General features: G+C 37.0%; 1 protein-coding gene across 2 annotated transcripts; it reads right to left on the bottom strand.

Annotated features, from left to right (window-relative positions):
* Window positions 1-450: 450 nt before the first annotated feature.
* Window positions 451-25,151, bottom strand: MGARP (mitochondria localized glutamic acid rich protein). 2 transcript variants are annotated; one of them, XM_085313234.1, is made up of 6 exons: window positions 25,020-25,151; window positions 23,813-23,915; window positions 18,887-19,117; window positions 5,676-5,837; window positions 4,799-4,847; window positions 451-2,160 (listed from the first exon to the last, which is right to left on the bottom strand). In XM_085313234.1, the coding sequence occupies exons 1-5, from the start codon at window positions 25,134-25,136 to the stop codon at window positions 4,801-4,803; spliced, it is 660 nt and encodes a 219-aa protein (XP_085169360.1). In that variant the 5' UTR covers window positions 25,137-25,151; the 3' UTR covers window positions 451-2,160; window positions 4,799-4,800. The 2 variants fall into 2 exon arrangements, with proteins under 2 accessions (XP_085169360.1, XP_085169361.1); XM_085313235.1 differs by lacking the exon at window positions 5,676-5,837.
* Window positions 25,152-26,595: the final 1,444 nt, after the last annotated feature.

Below are 26,595 nucleotides of genomic sequence, written 5' to 3'. Positions count from 1 at the left end.
GCAAGAGTTCGTAACACATTCCTAGCTCCTGCAGCTTTCAGAAGCAGTGTGTCTTTCTTTTTAAGAGGCTCTCTGACATAAAGCATCTGTACAGATTATACTAGAGCTTTTTTTTTTTTTTTTTTTTTTTTTTGAAAAAGAGAGATAAAAAGCCTCTAGAAATCACACTGTAGGTTGAGCTTCAATTCTTCAGGCACAGGTTCTTGAAGGCTAATATATTTGGTCATTATCCTAGGGCAGCTCCAAAAAGAAAGGGGCATTCAGCAAGGCCTATAATTTCAGAAACCCTACAGCCAGCTGTAGAAATTAGAAGTAGAGAGATTTACCATTGGAAATAACTGGGGGAAAGAAAATAAAATAAAAAAGGAAATAAGAAACAGTGCATTTAAGAGTATGAAAAGCATAGGACGTTTAATCTACCAGATAAATAGACTCTCATCCAACAAAATATCAATTTAAGACTTTTATTCCAGTAGCTTTGTCTACAACAAGTGCTTTTAATCACAGTGGCTTTATCCTTCAAGTAGAAGGCTATGGTATTGCTTCCTGAAGCTTGTGAGCCTGATTTTGTCTCTGCATTATTCTAGTTATTCATAAGCAGGTGCAGGAACAATAGACTGTAYTTTCATCAGAACACTATTATAACTTGCTTCATGATGGGGGGAGGACAATACATTTATTTGTGCAATGGGTAGGAATAACATGGTACTTTTTTGACRTTTTTCTGAGGTTCTGTTTGAAGAAAAAGCAGTCATTTATACCTTATAATTCACAGTTTCTATATAAATTGTGTATGATATGCCTTGTTTCACGTCTGAATTAGAATTATCACCATTTCAGGATGGCTGTAATGCTTTTTAGCTGGTGGGGAATCTCARCAGAAAAWTTTGTAGTAGATGCGCATRTGTGTGCCTGTACATGCATATGATCATAATACAGGAAAGGTTCAGGAGCATCATATAAAACATTCATTACAGAATATTTATTATTAARATAATACTAACAAGACAAGAATATTTTCTGGTTACACATTTTGAAAAACTGAATAAAAGGCCATACTTTTCAAATTCTGCCTGAGCTCTTACATGCCAGGAGAGCAAATTTTAATAACTAAAATCTTGCTCCAGGTTTCCAAGGTGATGGAGTTTTCAGTAGTTTTTAAGCATTCTTGTGCATTTGGACACCTATGCCATAGTCTTTAATGCAGATTTTGCTGGCCATCTCCAGGCTCACAGCGAGGAGCTTTACCATAGCCTACATTGTTCATGATTTGTGTAACAGTCTTCTCCTAAACTTGTATTTTGTTATACCACCACTGCATGTCCCTGCTAAGACAGAACACAAAGACTTTTGCAAGGGAATAAGGTTTTGGTGGGGATGGAGCCCACCACTTCCAAGCACTGATAATAACTTTAACCTGCATTATTTTGATTTTCACAGTTTCTCTAATTTGCTACAATGTATCTATTGCTACTACTTGCAAAAGGTTGATGTTCTCAAAGCAGGAGACTGCTTTAAACTTTTAAAAAGTTTATTCCTGGATACAACTGTGCAAGGRAGGATAATATTTAAAATGTTTGTGCAGGAGGAAAATTAAATTTTGTACAGACAAATGTTCTTTGGTTATTATTGCAAATTCAAAACTTGAGAGAAAACATGGGTTTCCCCCATGAACCAATTTAAAAATACTAACAAGTAATTTTAATAAGATTTTAGCACAGTAAAATTTTATCCTTAAAATTTAGCATGGGATGGTACAATGCTGTAATTATGCAGCACAGTTTGGACAAAAGGCAGGGCATAAATATGGGTAACTACTGGAACTAAAATGAGTTCATGTAATACAGATTCAGTTAAGTCTACTGCTTCTCTTAAGTACATTTRTTTATAACATGCCGGATGGTGCTTTGACATTTATTACTGGATGCYCCTTTCTAAAACAGAGAGGTTAATTACAGAAGCATCTCTCTAACCAACTTAAATCATATTAGGTTGTCTGTTTCAGTAATGAATACTCATCCTCATAAGCAGTGTGGGATATGACAAACTACACAAATTGTTTTATGTCTCCAAGGCAGAGTATGAGGTTTCACACAGGAATCAGCTGGTTGATTGCCCAAATACTTCCATTAAACTTTTCAAAGGCTTCAATGCTGCTCACTGGGAAAAAGAAAAAAGAATATGTTTTAGAGAAAGCARGAGTAAATCATGTTTAGCAATAGAYWTGATGCATCACAATTTTTTCTCTGCAGACATCCAGAACACACTGTATTTTTGACTGCAGGTTATCAGTTAAGTGTRTTACAGCATATGAGCACTATGTCTGGGTAAATCATACTTATCTGATGGCTTGCAAAAGCTTGCTGTGCTACCACCAACAAAGCAGAATTTCAAGGAATACTTCATCTTCAGCTGTGTTGCTAAGATATTAATGAATTCCTCTGCATGTTGGACAAATTCCACTAAGCCTTATTTCTACAAATAGTTACTTGATTAACTTTAAGCAGAGGTAAACCAATTCTGTTTGCTGGGATTACTGATGTAAGTAGTTTCACAGTGATGTGAATTCAGGGCCAGCAGCCACACGCAAGATTGCTGTACTCTGAGAAGAAACTGGGATAGTATATACTTACTCAGAGGTGCTAACAGCATTAACTCAAGGCTTCATCTGAGATTTCATCCACTGCTATTACTTCTAGCCCTTCACTGATTTTTTTTTTTAAATAAACTGGATATGATTTTCTCATATCATCAAAATTCTTCTGATATTTTTTCCTCTGAATTCTTCAAAATGTTTAATTTGTTTTAATGCAAACAAAGTTAAGGCCCAAACCCTAAGTATATACCCTTAGTATATAATAAATGTATACTAAAAATAATTAGCTTTCTTCTAGCTGGAGATGCATKATGGCTGATGACTTGCAGATCAGAAAAAGTCAGCCTGGTTTTCAATCCAGYAGCAATCTTGCAGCACTGAGAAGTAAAATGCTTTATAAACATTTATTTCTTCAACAAGATTGAATCTGAGCTCATGAAGGGACACTTTTTGTAACCTTGTAGTACTATATTCATAAAAAGTAACTTTTTTGAAGGAAAGAACCCAAACAATCTAGGCAGCCATTCTGGGCACCCATATTCTGGCAAAGAAGAGAGTCATTTATTTACCTTATTTTCAATTTGTTTCATAAAAGGGGTCTCATAACAGCTTGCCTTCCCTCCCACCACCTTTTCAATTACTATCTCTGCCTTCATTAATGAAATTGAACTATTTGCCATCCAAATCAAAATCTAGAATAACAATGCAAAAATTTTAGGGCTGCAAAATATTTGAAGGGGAGGGGGGGAAGACCTCATAAATTTTATTACTTTCACAATAGCACTGCATTCATGTGTCCCAGAGTGGAGAGAATTTCTTGGTAATTTGGTTTGTGATATTCTCAGGTGCCCTTGGCTTTCTCCTTGAGCAAAACCAGCTCCTGCAGCTTTTCAGCACATCCCACCCACATTCATTAAACACTTGTTCCCCTTCATGTCATTATTCCCAGTAAAACACAGCAATTCTGTTTAGTAGAGAAACATATCTTACACCAGAATTCTGTAAATTATTGTACAACTYTTTGGGTTGTTTGGGTTTGGATTTTGTTGATTAGCTTTGTGTGCTAAAACAACATGAAAGAAAAATACAAGACATTTGGCTGATTTATTAATGAAGTTAAGGAAAATGTCTAACTTCTAATCACAAGAACGTAAAAGGCACTATTATTTTATATTGCACTGGATGATGGAATAAGCAAATATGAACTTGAGAAGAATTYGTACAACTTTATTGTTATGTTCTAAGTGTATTTAGTACATACATTTCCAGGGTACACTGAAAAACACTTTCTCCGCTCCATCTCCTTCCACTCTTGTGTTGGTGCTCCAAAAGRTAATATATAAATTGTTGACTGGCAGCAAAAGTAATTTTGAGAATCCTAATCTGGGAGGTTTATCTGCATAACTTTCAGTTGTTTCTGTTCTAGTTAGTATGTTCATATTTCAGCCACTCTTTTTTCCCTTAGATTTCTATCACCATCCTACAGCCTATTTTGGAAAGCAAGGTCATGTGGAACACAAAACTTGCACAAAATATTTTATTCTGGAAACTAATGAAGCCAGCTGAGCAATTTAAGCATACCTTAATCCCACTGACTACAACAGCTAGTCAGCTAGCTAGTCGTGTACTTCAGGAGGCATACCCTGAGGGATGGGGCCCAATGAGAACACTGTGTTCAATGTTTTTCGTTAGCGCAAAGTAAAAGCGCAGAGAGACTACTCTTGCAAAATGTCTTTAACAGGTCAGAAGGTTACAGCTTCACTGTGTTTACACTGTCATTCTGTGCCAGCTGCCAAGAGAGGAGTTCGCTTAGATAAGGCAATAATCCAAAAGCCCAATATTTATATCATTTAAATTGATGTCCAAACAACACTGTTGCACAGAAGAAAATAGATTTATCACAACTCTTGGGTCCTAATCCAATTTTCACAGGACTAAAACAATGCCATAAGTAAATATCCAGTGCAACAATCAATATCACAGTGAAGTTTGGCTCCTTTACCTCTAAAAGATGCCAACAATGATTCCTAAATGATAAAAAATACTCCAGATATTCTTTCTACAGTGTACTTGTTGGAGGTAGAAATAGAGATTCACCATCAGAATGTGCGCGCAGACTTTCCTTATGCTGCCGCTGCCACTAGCTGAGGAAAACAGAAAGGTGAATTGCAGGCAAGCTCACGCTGGAACTGTACTGCATACCTTTAGGATTCCTTTGCAGCATCTTCAGCTGTCGTCCCTTCCGTGGAAGCTGAAAATGGAGACAAAATACCAATGAGAAACATTTCTCTTGTTTAGTATAGCATAACTACAAGTAAAGGAGATGACTTATTCAACTATGAATAAGACAAATCCTTTGGGCTAAAGGGAAAAGATTTTCAAAGTAATATTAGGGATACAGAGATTTTCCTTTTAACTTTCTTATTTCTAATTGTAATGGAGTTTAGTTAACTTCTAAACTGCTTTGAAAACCTCCATTGTGATGATTTTTAACACACATTTTGTTGTACACCTTCAACAGCAATATAAGAAAGGGTCATTTATACAGTTAACTAAACAGCTTCATCGGAAGCGCAATATATGCAGTAAACGAGAGTGTTGCAGAGCTAGTATCTCATTTAAAAAAAATCAGCTTGCAGATAATTAACTATGCATTGAAGTATTGTAAGGTTTATAAATATCACATGTTCTATATTTGTCTTTACAGGAATATAATCAGAAAAAATTCATCCTTCAAATTAAGTAAGCCTAAAACAAAAAGTGTGCCATGTCACACGCACCAAAAGGGAGAATTTCCTTGTTTTAATAAGCTTTATATCTAACCACTTAGCTAGACAGCAGAGCATTGAGCTCAAAGTGCCCCAGTGGTCCAGCTTAGTAATACCTATTTTTAAAAGATGGCAGATAATTTCAGAATTAAATTCTCTACTCAAAAATACACTGAGATGCTAACCACAGCCATCATTAGCAGACCCATTGTCACTTAATGCATCCTAGATGCCCTTGCAGCTAGTCCAGTGCAAACAGCCATTAGTTTTTCTCAGAAGCAAAGCATTTCAGACCCAGGTATGCTGTGCACCTTCTGAAGTTTGCCCAGACTCCTCTGCATCGGCGTCCTGGTCCCTTGCGGCTGCATCAGACATCTCTTGAGGAGCTGCTGGCGCTACTCCTTCTTTGACACTGTCTAAGCTTTCCTCATGGGCAGAAGAAACTGCAACATCCAAGCCTTCACTCACAGTTTCTATGAATCAAATTAGAGAGATAATTGTCTTGTCTTTGCTCTCCATTCCTCAGCACAACTGAGGGAGGCCACTCAAGGCTCACCACGTGGGAGATAGCTACTTAATGTACAGACTGCAATCAGGTAATGAAAAGCAACAAGACCTATGAGGTGATTACATTTTAGCATGAAAATAAAAGCTTGCAAGTGAAATTCTTACAAATTAAATTTACTCTTACAAATACCCTCATTTTATTTTCTGGTTTCKGTCAAATTAATGATCTGCAAGATACAAACTTTAACATTTCAGTGGAAATAAGCCTAATCTGATCAACAGCATAAAATACACGATGTATATCTTTGCATATTTTTGAAAATACAGTATGAGCAGTTTTAATGTAGAAATGTCCTGACACCAGGCTGTGATCTAGTGCAACAAGACTGCCAGTCAGCCTATTTTCAATACTCATTAAGGATGAGGCAATCTATTTGTATGAAAGGTCTGTACTCTGTCTATTTGTTCAAACATTTATGCATACACGCTGCAGGAGGACTGAGCGCATCAACCAGTAGCTATACATTGTAAATGTTACTTGAGTAAAATCTCTCTTATATTCTTCTAACCTTTCTGTTAGAAGTCTCAGCATCATCACACATTTTAACAGCTCTGCAAGGTAATTTGTGCAAGGACTTTCTTGTTACAAACTGTTTCCCATACCAAGATACTTKTATATTAAATACAGTTAACTAAACAGCTTCATCGAAAGTGCAATAAATGCAGTAAACAAGAGTGTTGCAGAGCTTGCACTCTATGTTTTTTTTCAAATATCAGCTTGCAGACAGTTAACTAGGGCATATTCTGAACATCAACTATTTAACTTTATTTAGCAAAATACTGACTGAATTTTGAAGAAACATCAGAAAAATTCAGAAATTGCTACAATTTTCATTATGAGGAACAGCTACACTTAGAAATAGTGAATTTAAAATTCAGAATGTCATATTTTAGAACTAGCATCACCTGATGCAATGCAATATATTTGCTGTGAGGACTAGCTGCTAGTTTTAAATTTGTAATATGAAACATTCAGTTCATATCACAAATACTTTGCTCTCTGGCTTATAGCATTTTGTCTTGTTAATTTTTATTTAGCATGATGTTTCACTGTTTCAATCTTTCACTTTAATAAAAGCAGATCACTAAACAAATAAGTGAGCAACACACAGTTTCCTGCTGTTTTATTTTTTAATAAAAATCTCCAGCCTGAAGTGTTCTGTATATTTATCGGAAAGGCAACCTACCGCAACAAAACATGGATTGCTCACGGTTTATCATGGTCTGCGCAGAGTAGTTGTCACTCCCTAAAATGCAAAGGAGCTTGCTGCAATACACGCTGCATTTTTTTTTTTTTTTTAATTTTGGTCTGTATATATGAATAATTGTCCCTGGCTACCATAGAAAACTCTAGCTAGTATTTTCATTTTTAAAAAATTCTCAGGTGGCTTTCATGTCTGTTCTTTGATCATGCACAGATAGAATTTCATAAGAACAAACTTCCCACTGCCACAACTTATCTGCTCTTTTCAAGAGGAGAAAGCTGGAAATAGCTCGTGATGAGAACACACTTGTTCACTGCAGTGTCAGATGCAGCAGTTCGCACTGGGTCATTATATATTTCATAATGCCTTATCTCTAAGATTCAGACTGTCCTATACAGATCATTTTGGCACTGTTTTTTGGCCTCTTGCAACTGCAATAAGCTACCTAAATGTCATTTGATGCTTTGAGCAGAGCATTGTAACAGTAAGAATTGCTCATTTTGCAATTGTTGCTGTCCTTACAACTACAGCTTTCTTGATTATACATGAAATTAGAGGTTGCATATCACTTTATTAAAGCTTTATCAGTACATGTATGGATGACTATTAAACACTAAACAAGATATGAGCTTCTTAATATTGCTAGAATTAGCTATCTAGAAAAACAAAAAGCAATACGCTCCTCTTTGTGGTCTTCTATTACATTTCAGTTACTGTTCCTGTTTAAAAAGGAAAGGTGTCAGACTTGTTCCTCATAGTTAAAGATGCACTAGAGCATACACATCAGAAAGGCTCTTTGCATGGCTTTTTGGCTCAAGCAAAAGTTTAACTTCATCCAGAARAAGAACTTGGACACATTTCTGCATCCAGAGTACTGATTGCCTTGTGGTATATGCAATTCAAAAATCAATACAAGTGACTGGATTTTGATGAAATTCATACTTTTCTTTGTTTCTTCTCAAGCCCATACTGAACTACCACTTTTCAGACCTACCACAGTTCCAGTGCCYTGAGCCTATTTTGTGCCAGTCCAGGAATGTGACAACTATTTTGAACATTAATCTGTCATACAATTCTCTGGGTACTTTTTGGTGGTTTGTATGCAGCTTGGTCTCAGAACAAATGGTCTATATTCCGTTCACAATGTAAATACATTTCTCTCTGTTCTGGGGAATTCCTCTAACCCCAGGCAACACAAGATTAATGATTACCTGAAACAAGTCAGCCACCTCTTTCAGAATCACAGYTGTGACATTGTCTCATGCAAATCACAGAGAAGGGATTGTGCCTGGGTCCATCAAACCTGTCTCCCCTATGTTAACCAGGGAGCAGGACAAACATTACGAAGTTTAGGAAATTCTCCTTTTTGTTTCCCTGTTAAACCTAATATCACTCTGAAAGTCAGTTGWGCTTCTAAACAACATAGTGCTTTTTTTTTAATCTGCATGTATTCTATTTTTCAGTCCTATTTAATCTCTTACTTGTTCTATGTAAAATACAGCAGTTACACCCTGCTTCATTAGGGGGATTTAAATCTGTGCCAAGCACAGTGATGGCTCATTTTCCATAATGCTAGAAAGAATAATTTTACTCTATTTGTTCAATTCTTTTAAAGTTACTAATAAGTCTGTCAGGAAATTCTGTAGGAATTAGCAGATGATGTAATTGAAATCACTTTTAGCTTTTGTTAATTCAAAWTCTAAAAAAGCCAAGCTTTATTTTTTCAAAATAAATCATAGAGAAGTTAAGCATCTTAACTGATTCCATGTTGTTATCCAAAAGCTGACCAGCCTGAAATTCTGAATTCCTTGTATTCCTTGTGCACTGATGACTGTGACCCATTCTCTCTCTTTGTATCAGCTTCTTAAAACTTCCACAGGCTCAGAAACAAAATACAATTGGGCAGTAGCATATTACACTTGCTACCAAACACAACACCAAGCCATTTCTGTTACGAAAACACATCTGTTTTGAACTATTACTGTGTAAATAGAGAAAAGGAAATTAGCTCTACAGACAAAAGGAAATCAGAAGTTTTTTGGTTATTCTATTTTTTTCAAAAGGCAGTAGCATCAGGACATTCCAGTAATTTACCAGCACTATACTGACCTCTAGTTCCACCTAGAAATATAAGTTCCACAAAACTGTATCCCTACCATTTCAGTGAATGAGCTGCTCCCTAAATAAAATAATTATTTCTGCAGACCTTAAAGAAACAMGTTTACTCTTACAAAGACTGCAATTGCAGCATTGAGAGAGCAGGACTTTATATTTCTGTGCAGCYACAACAGAACAGAAAACATTCCAGATGAATTGCATTTCCGCATTCTTGCGACTTTCAATTGAATTGTCTGAGTATTAGCGAGCGCAGCATCCTTCCAGCAGAGCACAGAAGCATAAGCAGGGACTTGCATGAACTATRTAACTAGCAAGAACCTTTGTTCCAGGTAATAATAAAGGGGGGAGRAGGAAATGGATCAGCTTTCAGAATCCAGATCCTACTACTTATAAAGCACTAGAAGACACCGCAAGCCATCTTTTAAAACTTTATAACATTGCAGAGAGGCAATTTACTTGGAATCACCCTGGAAGTTTGCCTGGGACTCAGAGCTCTAGTTAGAAATTGAATTGACTTGCACTGGCAGTCATCAACTACTTACTGGGAAGAGTAGGCTACAGGGTGGTCACGAAGCGGGCAGATGAAAGGGAGGTATGGAACAAATGTGGGTTCTGATCATAATAAGTGGTTCTGAAGTCCGTTAAAGAAATTGATTTTTACAATRTTTTTTCTACAAGGTAATGTTTCCAATAGTACTTCTACACAGGAACTGTTGCCAGGTTTTAGAGTTCAGTGATCATAAAGCTGAATTTACYAAGTCGTGTTTCATACCCAACACCATGTGTGAAAGGTGTTAGCAGAGCAATCTAGTAATTGTCAGCTGTGTACGGATAATTTGAGATTRTTCAGAATTCCCAAAGAAAACAATAGTATATGCAAGATTAGAGCAACCAAAGCAATGTCAGATGAAACAAGCAGGTTTCTTACAGTAACCCGTCAGCATTGTCAAGAGATGTGAGCAAACAAGTCGGAAATTAAAAGTTTTAGTCTTTTGTCCAGTCAAGTCCAGACTATACTGGGAGCAAGATATCTTCCTTTGGTAAAAGGAAGAAGTTCCCTGAGAGCTAATTTGAATGACTGCTTCAAACCTCAAAGGAGGACTTAAAAAAAAATTAAAATAAATTAAAAAGAAACAGCCATATTCAACATGAGTCTGGTATCTCTAATGCAGAATGTCACGTTCAATTACTTTTCAAAAAATTCTTTGCAGAAGAATTTGGGTTTATTAAGCTAAAATAATACAAGTTGCCCAGCATAATACAAAAGGCATCTGCCTGGAGCCATAGAATGCACACGAACAAAAGCTGGAATACAAAAATGGCCTTGATATTTTAAGCCATCTGTAACAAAACCAATGTCACAAAATAATTCCAAAGGAAAAAATGTAATCAAATAATTGTGAAAAAGATACAATATTTCACTTACAGCTTTTTTARAAAACTAGAATGTGATAGTTTCACTTATATAATCTTCCCAGCCTGAAAAGTTTCTCTCCAGAGAAACTCAGTCAGAGCATGGGGAGAGGGGGAAATTTCATAGTTTAAAGGGGGGAAACGTCATAGTTTAAAGAACTGCTAATCAAAAATGACAGTGGAATAGAATTCACTTAAAGTCAAATTCTGTCATGTTTTAAAATTAWTTCAAGAATACACTTATGACTGATTGCAGAATAAGAGTACACAAGCTTGAAGCACCCTTAGTGTTCAGCAGGGAGCACAACAGTAGCAGGAAGAAATCGTGATTCCCATTTAGACCAATTTAACATATTACAGTTGTATCATACCTTCTTTAAAGGAAARGGAAGAGAAAAGAAGTTCCTTAAAGACTAGTTCGGGTAAAACATGGTAATAGTGACAGTAGAGGTCCTCTCCCTGCTTTTTTCACCCCACTCGGTACATCAGAAGCTGAGTTGCCACCGTGGGATGGCAGGGCTGCACTTGACAACCTCCTCCACTTAGAGGGACTCAAACCCTCATCTCCCRCCTCAGTAATAAGAAGGGAAATAATAATCACCAGGTTAATTTGGGACAAAATATCAAACCTGTGTATACTCCCCTATAAAGTCATCAAGTACTTGAGGATTCATTGACCAGGAGAGAGAGAAAGCTCAGGGCATAGGATGCAGGTAATCACCAGGAAAAAAAAAAAACAAGCATTGTCATCCCTCAGGACTACTACAAATATGCTGTCCCTACTCAGTAGCCTTTTATTTCAGTGAACATTTAACATGGTTATCTTACTCCATCCAGGTAACAACCTCTTCGGAAAGGAACAAATTTTTAACACGTAAACGCTTGGCTTCGAAGAAAAATCTACTGGATGGTTAAACACAGACCAACACAGGCATCTCTGCCACTGCAAATTCAGCACTCAAGCTTCAGATGGGAAAAGAGAAACCCCTCYGCTTAGACTTTCTTATGGCCTAAAGTTAAACCCCCAGGCTTAGATGGTGATTTGCACACCAATTTGTGACTTCTTTAGCCATTTACCTCTTCCTAGATGTTGCAGAGGTGTCTAAATCAGGAGTGCAGACCTTACCCCAATAATAGTGCCCCTAAGTCTACTGGAGGAACATTAATGAACATCACACCTGTGTTTATTGTGGCACTGGCTGTTGCATTTTCCTAAAATCCTTCTACTCTCCTCAGTACTTTGTATTTTGTGTAGGATATTGTTCAACCACCAGAAAAATCACTGGCTTACATTGCTGCTGCTGCTCTTTGTTCCTGTCTGTGTGCAGTACAGCAGCACAAATATTTCTGCAGCTACATGCTGAACTGAATCAGAGAACCGACWATAATCTAGAAAAACACTGATTATTTTTCAGTCACATCAGTTCCTTGACCTGTTTCACTGAGGAGCTGCACAAACTTCTGGTGCACAGGACAGGAACCAGTGGCTTGGCAACTGCTGAAGCCAACCCTGCTCAAGAAATTGTTTGTGGAATGGCAGCCCTCAGGGGCTGCTTCAGAGGCCCAGGCTCAACCATCTGTTGCTGGACAGAAATATGTTCAGTCCCTGTCTTCTCTACTTAATAATAGCTCACTATAGTCTATTAATATCAGGAAGGAGTTTTCTCCCTTTGGCATCTCAACTATTCCTTAAGCTAACCTGAACGAGAGACTTAGCGCCAAAGATCTTTGGGAAACTGAGGAACGGAGACAGATTCCTAATGATTTCTGTCACTATAAAGATATGCCTTTTTTTTTTTTTTTGCAAGCCACCCGTAAGTAACACAAAAATAAACACAAAGTCCAGCTGAAAGCCTAAACTACAGGGTTATGAGGCACATTCTTAAAAATAAAATGTTTTTCTAAACAGCAGGAAAGAAACATCTCCATTCAAGCAAACGTATCACAAGTTATTCATGTTTAATGTAAGTCACTAGTTCCTAGAAAAGCCTCATTAGTTCACACTAWTGACTAGAAGATTTGCTATAAATGACCTTATTCTGCAATGGATGATTAAAAAAAGCCTCAAAGGGATGTCTATAATGATCACAATAAGGCCTATGTACCTAGTACATATGTATATGATGTACATAGTATGTTAATCCAGAAGGAAACTATACGAGGTACTGCAAAATATCAAGTATGTTATTTTATATTTGTTACAAAGTTGTTACTATGTTAAAGCATCCAGGCTGCAGGCCTCCTAACTTTCACAGAAATGAGAAACAATCCACATTGTGTCTTTTCAACAAGCATCTACTCTTTGATTGGAAGAGATCACCAGGAAAACTAGTGCAAGATAATACAAACACATATATGAAAATGCTCTAATAACTGGATTTATGAAATCCTTCAAAAGTTATAACAAAATTTTACATTTAAGATGGGCATCTTCTGCAGCATTTTTCATATGAAGCAAAGTGCCAAGTTTTACTCACTTGGATTCTTTCCAAAGGAGCAAAGGTCACCATGTTGTTTTTGGAAAAAAGACATTTCTCTCTGCAATGAGAAACACTGGCCAAAAATGAATATAAAAAAATCCCATCATTCTTCTTGTATGCACTGCTACCATAGGAAAACAGGAAGAAGTCACTTTGCCATTCTCTCTAAATATTGCAGTATTATGTCTGTAAACATGGCAGTATATCTGTGATGTTGTGACAGTATCTGACATATACAGTATTTCTGTATGTTGTATTTTTTCCAAAAAACACAGGTACTAACTTTTAATGTGAAGTAAATGATAATAGTTTAGGTTGAATCAAAGTAAGTTGTTGTTCACCAATTAGCTACCATCACTTATACATTATTCACATTATGTCATTTCATCAATTTTAAYTTTTTTAAATGTAGTTACTTATATCCTTGTTCTACAACAGAAAAATAGAAAGACAGCAGATTTTAATGTAATTATTCTGTATACCACTTTCCCACATTTATTTGTTCGCACTCTTAGATAGGAAGTRCTAGCCTTTTTCCATTTTACTGGATTTTTTCCTCGTATAGTAGTAGTATCAGTGCATACAAAAGTATCAGCGCATGCTGTAAAATTCTTTTCACATAAGGTGATCAAAACCGAATAGTCTCTCCTATCTACCAATTTATGTCTTCAGATATTCATAAATCTTTTACAGAGACCTTTTCTAAAATTTGTTCACATTCTTTCTAAAAAAAAWTTTAGTTTCTTCACAATATAATGACTCATCTACGAGCTTGGTTTTAAGGAGAAGCCAGGAGAAAGATGAGAACAGTGGCCAATATATGGCAACTGGGAGATAGAAAATAAAGATAGTACCCAGGGGCAAATGAAGAAAGGGATAAATATGAAGGAGAAATAGCCAACTATTTCCACAGATATGAATACTTCCCCAAACAATATGCATATAATTCAACTTTCTAGGAGCCTAATTTAGCTAGCTAGTGGAAAAACTAGTGGAAAAACTAGTGGAAAAAAAAAAGATTCCTCTATTTAGAGGAATTTAGAATAGAAAACCTTTGTTATAGTCAGTAATTAGCATATAGTCAGATGATGTGAATACTTTTCTTCAGCCTGCACTTCCCTTGTGTGGCAGCAATCTACATCTGTTTAGAGATGTACAGAATTCTGTTTAACGCAATGGCTTTGTATGTATTAAAATGGCAAATAGACTTGTTAAAAGAAGTTTCTGATCTATACAGGCAAGGACAAAGGTTTTAAGGAAAAAAAAAATACACACACACGCACACAGTCWCTTGCCCAAAGTCAAACTGTAAACAGGTGATGTAATCATGAGTAAGAAGGTGTGACCAGCCCCAACCATTCAGCATCTTATCCCAGGATCTGAGGTTGTAAAGGATTCCAGGTTGAATGTTTTCCTCCTTCCTAAATCCCACAAAAACAAATATGATTGGAAGAATGCATTTGTACTACAGTGCAACTCAATTCTGAAAGACTGAATAAGTATCCTCAGGTACAARTAACTCTGAGGACTTTTCAGCAGTCCTCAAACACTCCTATTGTCCCAGCATAAATTAGAAAGCATTTGAATACCCATGTAATGTTTAGTAACATACCAAACATAAATAATATACACTGATCATGTGGGGCATTTTTGTATGTTTGGCATCACTGTGCTAGCGGCAGCAAAAGTACTCTACAGAAAGCAGCAACTTCTGTCCAGTGCAGCCTATCAATGCCATTCAAAGCTAAACATGGAAAACACTGGCACATTCGCACACTAATCCTCCCCAAACCTAGTTACTCAGCCTTCCTAAATTCAGTCATAGAAGAAGAGTATTTGAAATACTAAATGGAGAAGAGCCCACATCGTTCAATATTTGAAAAAAWTAGAAAAGAATCTACACTGCTATAGAAGTCACAAGTCTGAGAAAGCATGGCCTTGGAATAATTGCTGTTGCTATTCCAGCTGATGATATCAAAACCTCAAGCTTCAATTCTAGAGTTGGGGAAAAGTTTATAGCATCAATCTAAAAACTAAAACAGTCACTATTGCAACAACAAGGCCTGATGCAAATAGAATATATGCTATGAAATGCACAGTTGACAACATACTATCTCAGGACTAATTAATCTGAATTTATAGTCTGCAAACACAGCGTATACTAAAAAGCAAACAGCATGAAACTTACAGCATCAGGTAGTGACTCAGAGTGACTGCAATAGCTCAAGTGACTGAGTACAGAAAACTGCATTTAGAGGAAGCTAAAACCATAAGAGCAGAATAACAATACCTTTATGGCAACAGCATTTCCCAGAATTTCAAATAGCAGTAGAGGATTGTAAGGTCTTTAAATTGAGGCAAGGATAAAATGCCAGCCAGCTAAATTGTAATTGATTTCCTAAAATTGCAATTACCCTGACTAAATATTAAGTACCTGCATTCAGGGGGACTTGGTTTTCTTTTTTTTTTCCTGAACATGTACAAATGAATACATTATTTGTTTTTATATATATATTTATATATATATATATATATATATATGCTGAAGCTGGAGATGAATGTCCATTAGTTGGATTACTTACATTTCAAAATGTACTTCAGAAAGCCTTACAGATAAAAAGAAACAATTTTAATTTGCATAATGAAAATTCAGAGGCAATGTCAGGGTAAGTCTGCATTTCTCTTGTCAGTTCTAAGAGAAAATACTTCCCTACCTCAGTAGCTATACAGACATTTCTTTTTTCTCTAACTGGAGAGAATACAATAAACAATTAACTTGGTTAAATATCGAATAGCAAAGTATCTCCAGAATGATTTTAAAGATTATAAAAATATATATTTTTAAATACAAAAAGCTCTTTACTGCAGGTAAACGCTCTGACTAGTATTGATACATAGAGATCACAGGCTCTTGAGTCAAAATACAATCTTTTAAGTATTATGTCAATGGAAACTGCACCTTTCACATAGTTTTAAAGCCTGAGATGCTAGTTTAAGTTTGCATGCATGAGACCACGTGCTGCTTCCTAAAAGCTACACGTGGTCAAAAGCCATAGGCATATATCAGTTCCTTGGAGCCCTGAGGAACAAATGCTTCAGGAGTCTTGTTGTTTTACTGCAGTGTGGACCTAGATTAGACATGCAGATTAATTTTAAGGTGACCTAGTGACATGAGCCTCTGCTGACTTGTACCCTCCTATGGCTGGATTCAGGTTACATGGCAGTTTTAGCCCCAGCAGAGGAACATCACGTGAACTCTTATGAGATTTATGTGGCTAACCCTTGAGTTAAGCACAATTATTTGAAATAGTCTTTACTAGCGACCTGAGCAAGAAAAACTAGGTACAACTAGCACAAAAATATGATCTCAGAATCCAGTTATAACATCCCAGCAATGCCAAAGGGCATGCTACACTGATCAGCACATTCCCTTCCCTTAGGGTCTAGCAATTACTGAGATGAAGCACAGCTTCTGCCTTTTGATACGAAATGTTTTGCCTAATATGTGATATCCTAATTAAAGATTGGAAGAAAGATGACTGAAACAATATGTAAACATTTCTCAACAATTTTATCCCCCACAGGTTCACTTCTGCCAACTTTACCACACAGCAAAGAATAATCTCCGTAGCAAGACTTGATAGAGGGCGTCTATCCCTCTGTCAAGGGATAAAAGCCCACAGAATTCCTTTTAAATATCCCAGCAATAGAAGAGTTTTTCCACAGCTACATAGCCAGAGAAAAGGGGATCTAGGAAATCAGTAGCATCTATTCACCACATCCACTTCCAATCAACACCAGCAGTAACTAATTGTTGGAAGGCACGTGTTCACTCTTATGAAATACCACTAGCTACACAAAGTCTAACATCTAGAATTAGATCCTGAGACATAGTCTATTTTAAAGCACAATGTTTCTCAAGAAAGATTCAAAAGCCTTAACTTCCTCRTCTTCATGAGAGTGACAGGAACATTTATCATATGCAAGGTACTACAATATCAATCAAAAAATAAATATCCTTAGATAAGCATTATGAGAAAAATATTCAACCACTTCTTGCTCTAAGTAAATGTCCACTTCTTTAATATGAAGTTTTGCAATTGCTCTGCAGAGTGTCAGAGGTAAATATTCCAAGACATTTAAAAACATCTTGTAAGTCTTTGATTCATCTCCGATTTACTACCTCTACCACATAYGGGGTTACTTCCTGCCCCTCTCTCTCTTTTTTTCTTTTTAAACATAATCTGAATATTCTACAGAAATGGAGATTTTTTAAAGACTCAATATTTTTAAACTATTCTCTTGTAAATATATTTTTTATGTAAACTGTAGTAATCACTACAAATATTTATTTATACTTTTCTATTAGCTATATTACATTTAACAAGTTGGACCAAATAYTGTTTTAAATCACATTATTTATAATCTATTCTTTTGCAGACAAGCACAGGAACTACTCAGACGAGTTTAAATCCCATTCATATCTAGAAACTTCACAGAAGCCTGTCATTTGAAACACAACATTATCTCCCAAGCTCATTTGTTAAGAAGTAATTAAGATGCATCAGTTGCTCAATAAAAAGTCACCAAGAAAAAAGAGGAGGAAACACTTCAGGAAGAACAAATGGAAAAGTATCTGCTAATATGTCTCAAGGTGCTATGATAACCACCTAAAGTCTAACAGTCAAAATATCTTTAATCTCAGCATTAAGAAAGTTTGACCTGCATTTTGGAGGTACCCTCTCACATATATGTACATTTGTTTTCTTGAATGACATCAAGAGTTAGGTGTGTAGTAAAGGTTCCACATTTAAGACAAGCTGAAAATCACACTGGTCTTTCTTTCCAAAGCAAGAATTGCAGTGAAGTTTCTCTTTCATCAAGGGCTTCCAACTTTAACTGAAGATATCAGATGCAAATGTTACTTTCCTATCTGCTGAAAAATTATAGTTGCTTTATACGCATCCTTTTCAACTTTTGATTGGTTTAGCTAAAGGTAAAAGGATAAGTGATTTGTCTATACTTGCAGCTAAGCAATAAATAAAAGTGATTGCTATAAATCAAGTTAAATTATAACCTATTATTTATGTAACTTATGGGTAGTTCTAGCATATTATTACTGTGATTTTAAAAAGGTAGGGTAAACCAAAATACTTCAAGCAAGGTGACTGCTCAGAATACTTGATATATAACCTCTAATTGACCTAAGTATTTAATACTAACTTGATGTTTCATTGGATATTGAAAATTGTTACCTGATATTTTCTTGTCATTGAGATCATAGTGACATTTTGGTTGATACGCAAGATTCTACTGACGTTGCATTAATAGAACAGCTATATGAGCTRCTGTGAAATAACTTAGGAATAGTAATATATAGCATTTACATTCCTCAACAGACCCTTAACAACCAGATTACTGGAACATGTGTTGTATGCTCACTTGAACATAAAATCTTGAAAAAGAGACATAGAATGTGGTAGTAAAATAAATTTCTACTTGTCTTAGACAATAATGCTGGTACCACAGGCAGCACACTTAGAGGCACAGATTTAATGAACTTTCTTGAAAGTTATTGTTACCTTATGCTCATGACATGTCAAGGTAACACCTAGGTTAGTTTTCACTGCAGGACAAACTCCCTTAGGAACGCTGATGTTCGTTCTCTTGTCTGTAGTAAGAAGCAGTGGCTTAAGAGCTCACAACACACACACACACGAACTACATTCATAAGATAACCTTGCAGCGTAGCAGCTTCTGAATTAACAGCTTCTGAACTAGCAGCAGCTTCCTGCTGTGCTCCCTCCACAGCAGCGGGTACATCTGCAGCTGGTAAGCCACTCTCTCCTCCAGTTTCTGAGGATACCCCAGAATTCTCATCCTGTGCTGCAGGTCCAGTAGCAGTTACTGTATCAGTCTCTTCTGTGGCTGTCTCTGCTTCAGTGACTTCAGCTGTCTCCTCTTCATCACCTTTTAAGGATTTATTTAATACAATAAAGAAAGCATAAAGTGCATGCATGCAACAAATTCACCAACTGCTTTTTACCCACCTGTTTATTTCAATTTAAAATGAAAAACTAATTTTGGAGGTCAGGAACAAAGGCAAGAAATCAAGAGCTAATTTGTCCATCTCACCTAGTGTGGCACCAAGAGATGTTTACAAGATCAGGAAACCATATTCTTAATTACTGAGTTTCACAACTGCTTTACTCTAATAACAGAAATAGTGTTGCATAAAGCAAGTGATTGTAAGGTGGGAGTGGGAGAGCAGTGGGGACCATGTCAAGTGTGTCTCTAAATCCACTTTCCTGGAAGGGTCAGCAACAACACACACACACAGACTTCATGGGAACAGGATTCCTGTCCCGTTTGCACTTAGCAGTGAGGTTATCGTATGTGGAATAAGACATTTGCTGTCATACTTCAAAGCTTTTATGTAGCTCATTATCAGTCAGGTTCACAGCTTAAGCGCACTGCAGTGCATGGCGTGACTTCAGTTTGTACAGGTAACACATAAGCCGTTTTCAAAACGGCTAACTTGGCTGGTGATAACTGCAACAACGCAGAGCCCCACACACGATTAGTTTCTTGGACAGGTTTTGCGCCTCCTCTTAGCTCTAGGTTACCCTATTCACCCTTGCTTGCTTTAGAACTAGATTGAGCACACTGTGATCACACTTCTGACTGCAGTGCAGACATCCAGTAAGAGCCACAGTTCTTGGGTAAGAAATACAAGATCTGTGGAGCAGAATAAACAAATAGGAGATTCATTGAAATTAGGTACGTAAATAAGAAAATAAATGGTAAGTTTTAAGCAAACAGTTAGTTTTACTGGAAGTATGATTATTTATGACYGATCATTTTCTTTTTTCAAATCCCAACTTTCTCTTGAGGAACTGTCTACCTTGCCGTGGGTAAGACTCTGTCGAGTCTGAAAAGAACAGTGTTTCACAAGCATGCATTACTTCAAACTCAGCTGAGAAATCATTAAAAATTAACAGCACAAAGCAAGAAGAAGACATGCACAAACACCATGCAAACATGCACTAAGACAAAGTTAAAAAGAGGAGGTAATACAGCAAGTATTCATTGCAAGTTTACCATGAGACCCAACTCATCAGGTGAGGAGCAAAACTGGAAATAAAGTTTGAAATACAGTTGCAAACTAAGCAAGAATAGAAAAAGGGGGAAAAAAAAGGAACTTAAAGAGACATGRTCAGAATTTATTTTATTCTTCTGGATCTGTTTAAGAACTAATCATTTTACTTGTTGGCTTTCTTATGCCAGTTCATGGCTATCTTTTCATATATTCAAATTTAAACACAGATCTACTTATTGATCAACAAAAAAAGCATTATATTAAGCAACTTGACCATGTCCCTTTAAGAGAAATCTATCTTTCGGAAAACTAAACTGATTACACAAAGAACAGACTAATAGCCAAGCTCAACATTCAGTACATTTTATTGGACAGTCAAGTATAGAGTGCATTCATTCAGAACAGCCAGCTTCTCAATCTCAGATTTGCCTTCCACAGAGCAGATTCAGTAGTAGCTCAATATGGTTTGGCCTTGCAAACATAGGTATTTCTTTTAAAGTCTCACAAGTACGGAGTTTTACAATAGAAGGCATAAAGTCATCCCAAGGTAGGCTGCAAGGTACACGTGAACGACTGTCCTTTGTATTTAACTTCCTCAGGTTTGGAAAGAGATTTCCCTTGTATTTTAGTCTGGAAAGTGTAAAAGTAAAGTCATGATTAGAAAGATTGAATCAGCTTCATAAAATTAAAAAGAAAAATAATTGCTAAAAGAAAAGAAAAGGAGGAGATCAGGAATAAGTTTAAAGGAGACATGAAACACACAACTCAGTAGCTGCACTATTTGCCAAACAAGCAACTATAATATTCTGTAAGGCAAACACGATTTTATAGTTCAAATGATGTACTAAGTTTCTAGTCAGGCTTCTTTCGGGAGCTTTTTAAAACCCATTCCTACATTTGAGATAGTTTTCCATTAAGAAGAGCTACAGAAAATTTGCTCTTGCATCTTTTTCTAAACTATCTCATCTTTTCAAATACTATTTCAACTCACTAATAAACAAGCAAGCCTGGAATAGCATTTGATTATTTCTCTTGTTTTGACTGCCTTGTTTGTTACATGCAGGGTTTTTTTTTTTTAACAAACATTTGGGGTTTGGACTCAAGGGGAGAATTTTCTCGGAATGAGGAGTTAGTGGGGGAACAGGGGCAAACACTGCTGAATCTTGAAATTCATTCAGATGAGTCTCCCTCTCATCGACTACTCCTCAATTGTAAGTATAAGTTTTTCCAGCTAGAAAGTTTTCTCCGCTTTACCACTAGACATGCAGCAAATAAGCCACAAATGTGCTGTTTGACGTGTTGCTTTTCTACCCACCACTTCAAGCTGTTATCAACCCTGTGTTTAATAGCTTATTTTGAAACTTGATTTTATTTGACCTTAAAAATGTTAGATTACTTTGGGAAGAGGAGTTTTATCACTCTTTATCAGCAATGCTTGCTGTGAAATAAGGTTTAAGAACTAACTGGATCTAAAGAATGTGAGGAGAAAGAAGCTGCAGTGGCACTTCTGGGAAAAGCAATACTATAGTATCAGTGTGTGACAAGATACACATAAAAATATGATTATGCAAGGAGTGGGGGAAAAAAGGAGAGGAAGACAGAGGTTAAGGTTCTTCTGAAAGCATATAGAGGATTCCATAAGCAAAATAGGAGCAGAAACCTCTTTTGGGAGCACAGAGAGTTGGAAATTATGAAGGATTAAAAAAAGAAAGCCTATAGAAAAAGGTATGGTAAAGCTGATTCAACAGTAGATTGAATTGTATTGTTGTCTGGAATTAGCTCAAATATCCAGTTAAGAACTTTGGGTTGAACATTTATTCAGGAATCTAGTACTGAATAATACTTCTAGTATTAGAAACTTCTTATTAACAATAATAAGAGAGGCAGCACTCATCTGCCATTGACTGTAACATTTATATGAGCGACTTAAGCCACACAAGGCATCAAATTATGGGATGTCTGGAGAATACCTGAAGTCACAATGACATAATTTACAGAGCCCTAAGTATTCTCACCCTAGTCACATGCAATATAGGTATAGCTTTCAGGGTGTAAACAGTGTCACTGACTTTGCTGATATCCCATTCAACCATTTTGGTAGACTAGAGTTAAAATTCTCAGTACCTTGTAGTAGTGAATCTTAAGAAAAAAGGGGAATATAACAACAGGATTTTATGTGCTCTGGAAGGTCTGTCTACTCCTTTTACTGCTACTGTGCTCTTCTGAGCATGCTTTAGTAGCCATCATTTCTCCTCTGAAGAGCTAAACACTAACTAGGTCACTAGAAACACCTATCTGCTTTGGTTCCAATAAAGGTTTTAGGGAGAGTGGTGGGTGACAGGTTGTGTTTTCATCATTTATGAAGGAGAAACAGCATATTGTATCAAAGAATGCCTAAATTTTCAGAAGTCTTGCTCTTTTTTTGTTGTTGTTGTTTTTGGGGACAAGGAAGGATGGCAGTTAAAACCTGGTCAAATTCTTGGCATCCAGAAAGGAAATTTAAAACTTACATTGTTTTCAGCTAATAAAGAGAAATAAAAGTATTTTGCCTTTTTTTACTTCAGTATCTTTAATTTTAAAGTTTAAAAACTAAAGTGTACATTGTGTAACTTCATTCAAGAAGATTAATGACTTCAAAAGAAATAATATTAAAGGTAGAAAATTTAGAGTATGTTCTTACATTGAAAAKGAATTTTAAAACACAGCACTTGTGTGCAAATATATTAAAAACAGTCTCAAGTACTATGGCTTCATTTTTAAACACATTTTTTTTGTCTAATAATGGGGAGTTGGGGGGAGAGAGAGAGAAAGGGGGGGTATCTCCTTAACCACACCATTTTTAATTGCTTTTCATAGCAAGACCACACTTGCTAAATTTCCATCTTTTAGATTATGTTCATTTTAACACTAATTGAGATAGACACAAACAACATTCCATCACAAGTATTTGATCTAACTTGGTCTAATTATTTAAGCCAGAAGTAGTAAGGAAGGAATTGTGACACATTTAGATGGTGTCTGCTTATTAGACAACAATATTGTAACATAAAAATGACAAAGTCAAAGCTGTGGGATTAGAAATGAGTTGTTTTTTTCAATGTTTTAAATTTATATATAAATTTTCCTAGCTCAATGTACTGTGATTGAACAAATACATTCCCTGATGACATGTGGCCTGGAGCCAAAYGGTTGGCTGAGAGAAAGATATAATCTGCTCCCACAAACAAACAAAAGGATAAAACCGATTTTGACAGTATTATGCATTTAGTCAAGTTTCATTAAGCTTTTGGTCATCAAATGCTAATGCCCAGTATACAATTAATGGTTCACATATTAACTCTTTCCATCCAAAGAGAGATTCCTGCAGATGGATTACAGGGCAGATTCCCTRCCTCAACATTAAATTCCTCTCCAAAATCTGTTCTAACAGAACACTGTACAATCTTTACTCATAGTCACAGAACTTGGACGAGGGATGACACTGTTAAGGCCTGACTAGCTAAGCTAGAAGTCTGCTCCAGATCCATACATACCCAGGGGAAAAAATAGAAAAGAGCTCAACTCACCCTTGTGYGACAGAGGTTTGTTTTTCCGCCCCTCAGCTCTCTCATGAAGAATATTAACATGTTCAATATATTTGCTGCGGGATGAGTTGACTGTTCTGTAGGCCTGAAAGGAAAAGATATATCTAAACTTATTGCTACATCCCTACAGCTACTGTGTTACATGAAGGGGAGAGAAGAGAAAATAAAACCCACACATTTTAAACAAGTGCCATTGCCTGTCTTGAAAAACATATCAAATCAGTATAAACAAAGTTAAAAAATGGTTATACTATRGTATTTATACATTTCATACTTCTCCATTGTTAGAAAGTAAAATACAAGATGATGTGCAGCTTTCACAAAACACTGCAGTGTTTTGGGAATGGAACGGAATRTTTTAAAAGATAAATACAGACAAGTTATTTTTAAAAGGTAAGGTAACRAAAAAGCGACAGCAGTAGATTTTATTCTTTTAGACATGCAATCAYACAATTCTACCTTAAAAATATTTTGAACAAATAGAAACTACTTATCATTTAAGAGGATTATTTTGTGGGAGAGGAAAACACACATATCTTTGGGATGTGCTAGTCACTAACTCAAATCACGGAGGGAAAGGAAGCTACAAAATGGAGGCTTTAGGGACACGAAGCACAAAGTCTGATATATTTAGACGCGAGGAAGAAAATGATTAAAGACAAACTGGAAAAAAAGAGAGGCTTGCAGAACATGAACATGTTTTTCTAATAATTAATATTCTTATCTTTTTCTTTGTGCTCCAATTGACAGAGTTAATAGTCTTCAACTTCTTGGTTTAGATACAGCATACTTCACATGTGTCTTATCTACTTTATTATGTTCTTAATGTTTGCAGCAGACAAGCAAATGAAAGGGGTTGGAGGTAGAAGCCTTATTCCATCTTTAGATGCACTCATTTCAGTCTTAAGTATGTTTTCTACTGAAAATTATAACAGCCTTATACTGTAACAGTAAATGTACAGTCAATGTAACAGTAAAATAGATAAGTAATAGGCATTCAGTTTCACTAGTTCTTTGAACCAATTTTTGACTTCTTACAGTTCTGTACTTTAGACTCTATTTAATTATATGCTACGTCATCTACATTACATTAATGCAGTTTATACTTTGACCATATTCTTTAATGCAGAACATACTTTAAATCAAGCCAACTCAAAAAGTACACGCGGATCCACTTCCAAACACTTACGTAATATAAGCCACCAAAAGCAGCAACACCAGCAAGGAGATAGTAAATCATGTTCTCTCCAGAAGAGCCAGGAACACTTCCAGATGACAACTGCCGAAGAGGTGCTACAAAAACCATTGATATTAAGGAGAAGCACTGCTAAAATACGATCACARAATAGAATGATGTGGTCTAAGCTATATTTCTTTCTTTTTATGGGAGAGATGATTTAAATATAAAGTTGAAGCAAAACTGGAAGGTACAGTTTATCACGGCATTTAGCACGACTGAGTATGACAAGGTGTGGTGCCTTACTAAATGAGATAAAAGGCTGAGGTCAACCAAAGAATTAACGTTTTTTGAGAGCTACACTACGCCAGCTTCCAAGTACTGGATTTAGTCTACATAGATATGCCCTACCTAAGGGCATGTAAAGTACCTGTCCTTATGCAGTTCTGCTATAGTCAAGAACATCAGAGGTAACAGATCTCTTTCAGTGTAACAGCGGAGCACTTTCAGAGAAAGGTTTTCCCTTTTCATTCGCATTCCTTCATTCCCAAATAGACCACTGACCTTCAGGTACGTGCTAAAACACGTAACATCAAGTATGGGCCAACAGGGCAGGCAGCATTACACAATTTTATCTCTGGCTGAGTACTTATTTCACTACAATGGCAGCATTCACTGTTTATTTTTGTTCAGCATTTCAATGATTTTGATGCTTGCAAGAGCCTTGGAATTCTACTGTACATCTCAAGAGATGTGTCATCTTTTTTGGTTATACATCACAGGTTATATTGAGTATATATACGTATATAATATGTATGTAATAWATATATGTAATTCTGTTAATCACCAAAGCTTTCAGCAGAATTGCATAGCTTCATCCTAGATGAGTAGCAGATGAGAATTATCTCATGKAAGGGGCTCTCATTAAATATAAAATGGCTCCAAGCATCGCAATCAGTAGCTGCAAAAACAGCTTCAAACTCAAACTGCCGCACGCCAGGGATTACGCTTAGCGTCGCCCGTGTCACGACACGCTTTCCAGGCTCCTCCGCAACGCTCAGGCACCGTGGCGGGTCCCCTGCCGCTCCCCGCGCGGCGCGGGGCGCCCCTCGCCGGAGGCTGCCCGTCAGCGGCGGCACGGCAGGGCTCGCCAGCCCGCCAGCGCGCCTCCGAGGCTCTCGCCACCGCTTACACAACGCGCGCTGCGCCAAAAGCCAGGGCTGCGGCACGCCGCCCCGACAGACACCGCCCGCCCCGACAGACGGCCGCGGCGCGAACGGGCTGCGCGTTACACCACCGCGCCGATTAGCCGCCCTGGGCTTCTTCTCTCCCCCCGTCCCCGACGGGGACGAAGGGAAGAAAACGAGTGGCTCCCTCGCCTGGGGGGGGGCGGGTGTTACATCCATAATTATTACAAAATCTATCTTCACCGACGGGGAGGGGAAGGGCACGACCTCGCTCGGGCCGCTTCTCCGCGGAGCTGGCAGAGAGCAAACCCACGCCGCGGAGGGGCTGGCTCGCCGCAGGAGCGCCGCTGAGGCTGAGCGGCAGCCGGCCAGCTGCTGCCTGACGGCGACGGAGCCCACCG

The sequence above is a fragment of the Rhea americana genome, unplaced genomic scaffold (assembly GCF_003343005.1).
Source record: "Rhea americana isolate MKP2758 unplaced genomic scaffold, rheAme1 scaffold_38, whole genome shotgun sequence".
In the NCBI taxonomy this organism is placed as follows: domain Eukaryota; kingdom Metazoa; phylum Chordata; class Aves; order Rheiformes; family Rheidae; genus Rhea; species Rhea americana.
The sequence above is the reverse complement of the archived record's forward strand: the minus strand, read 5'-3'. Positions and strand labels throughout refer to the sequence as shown.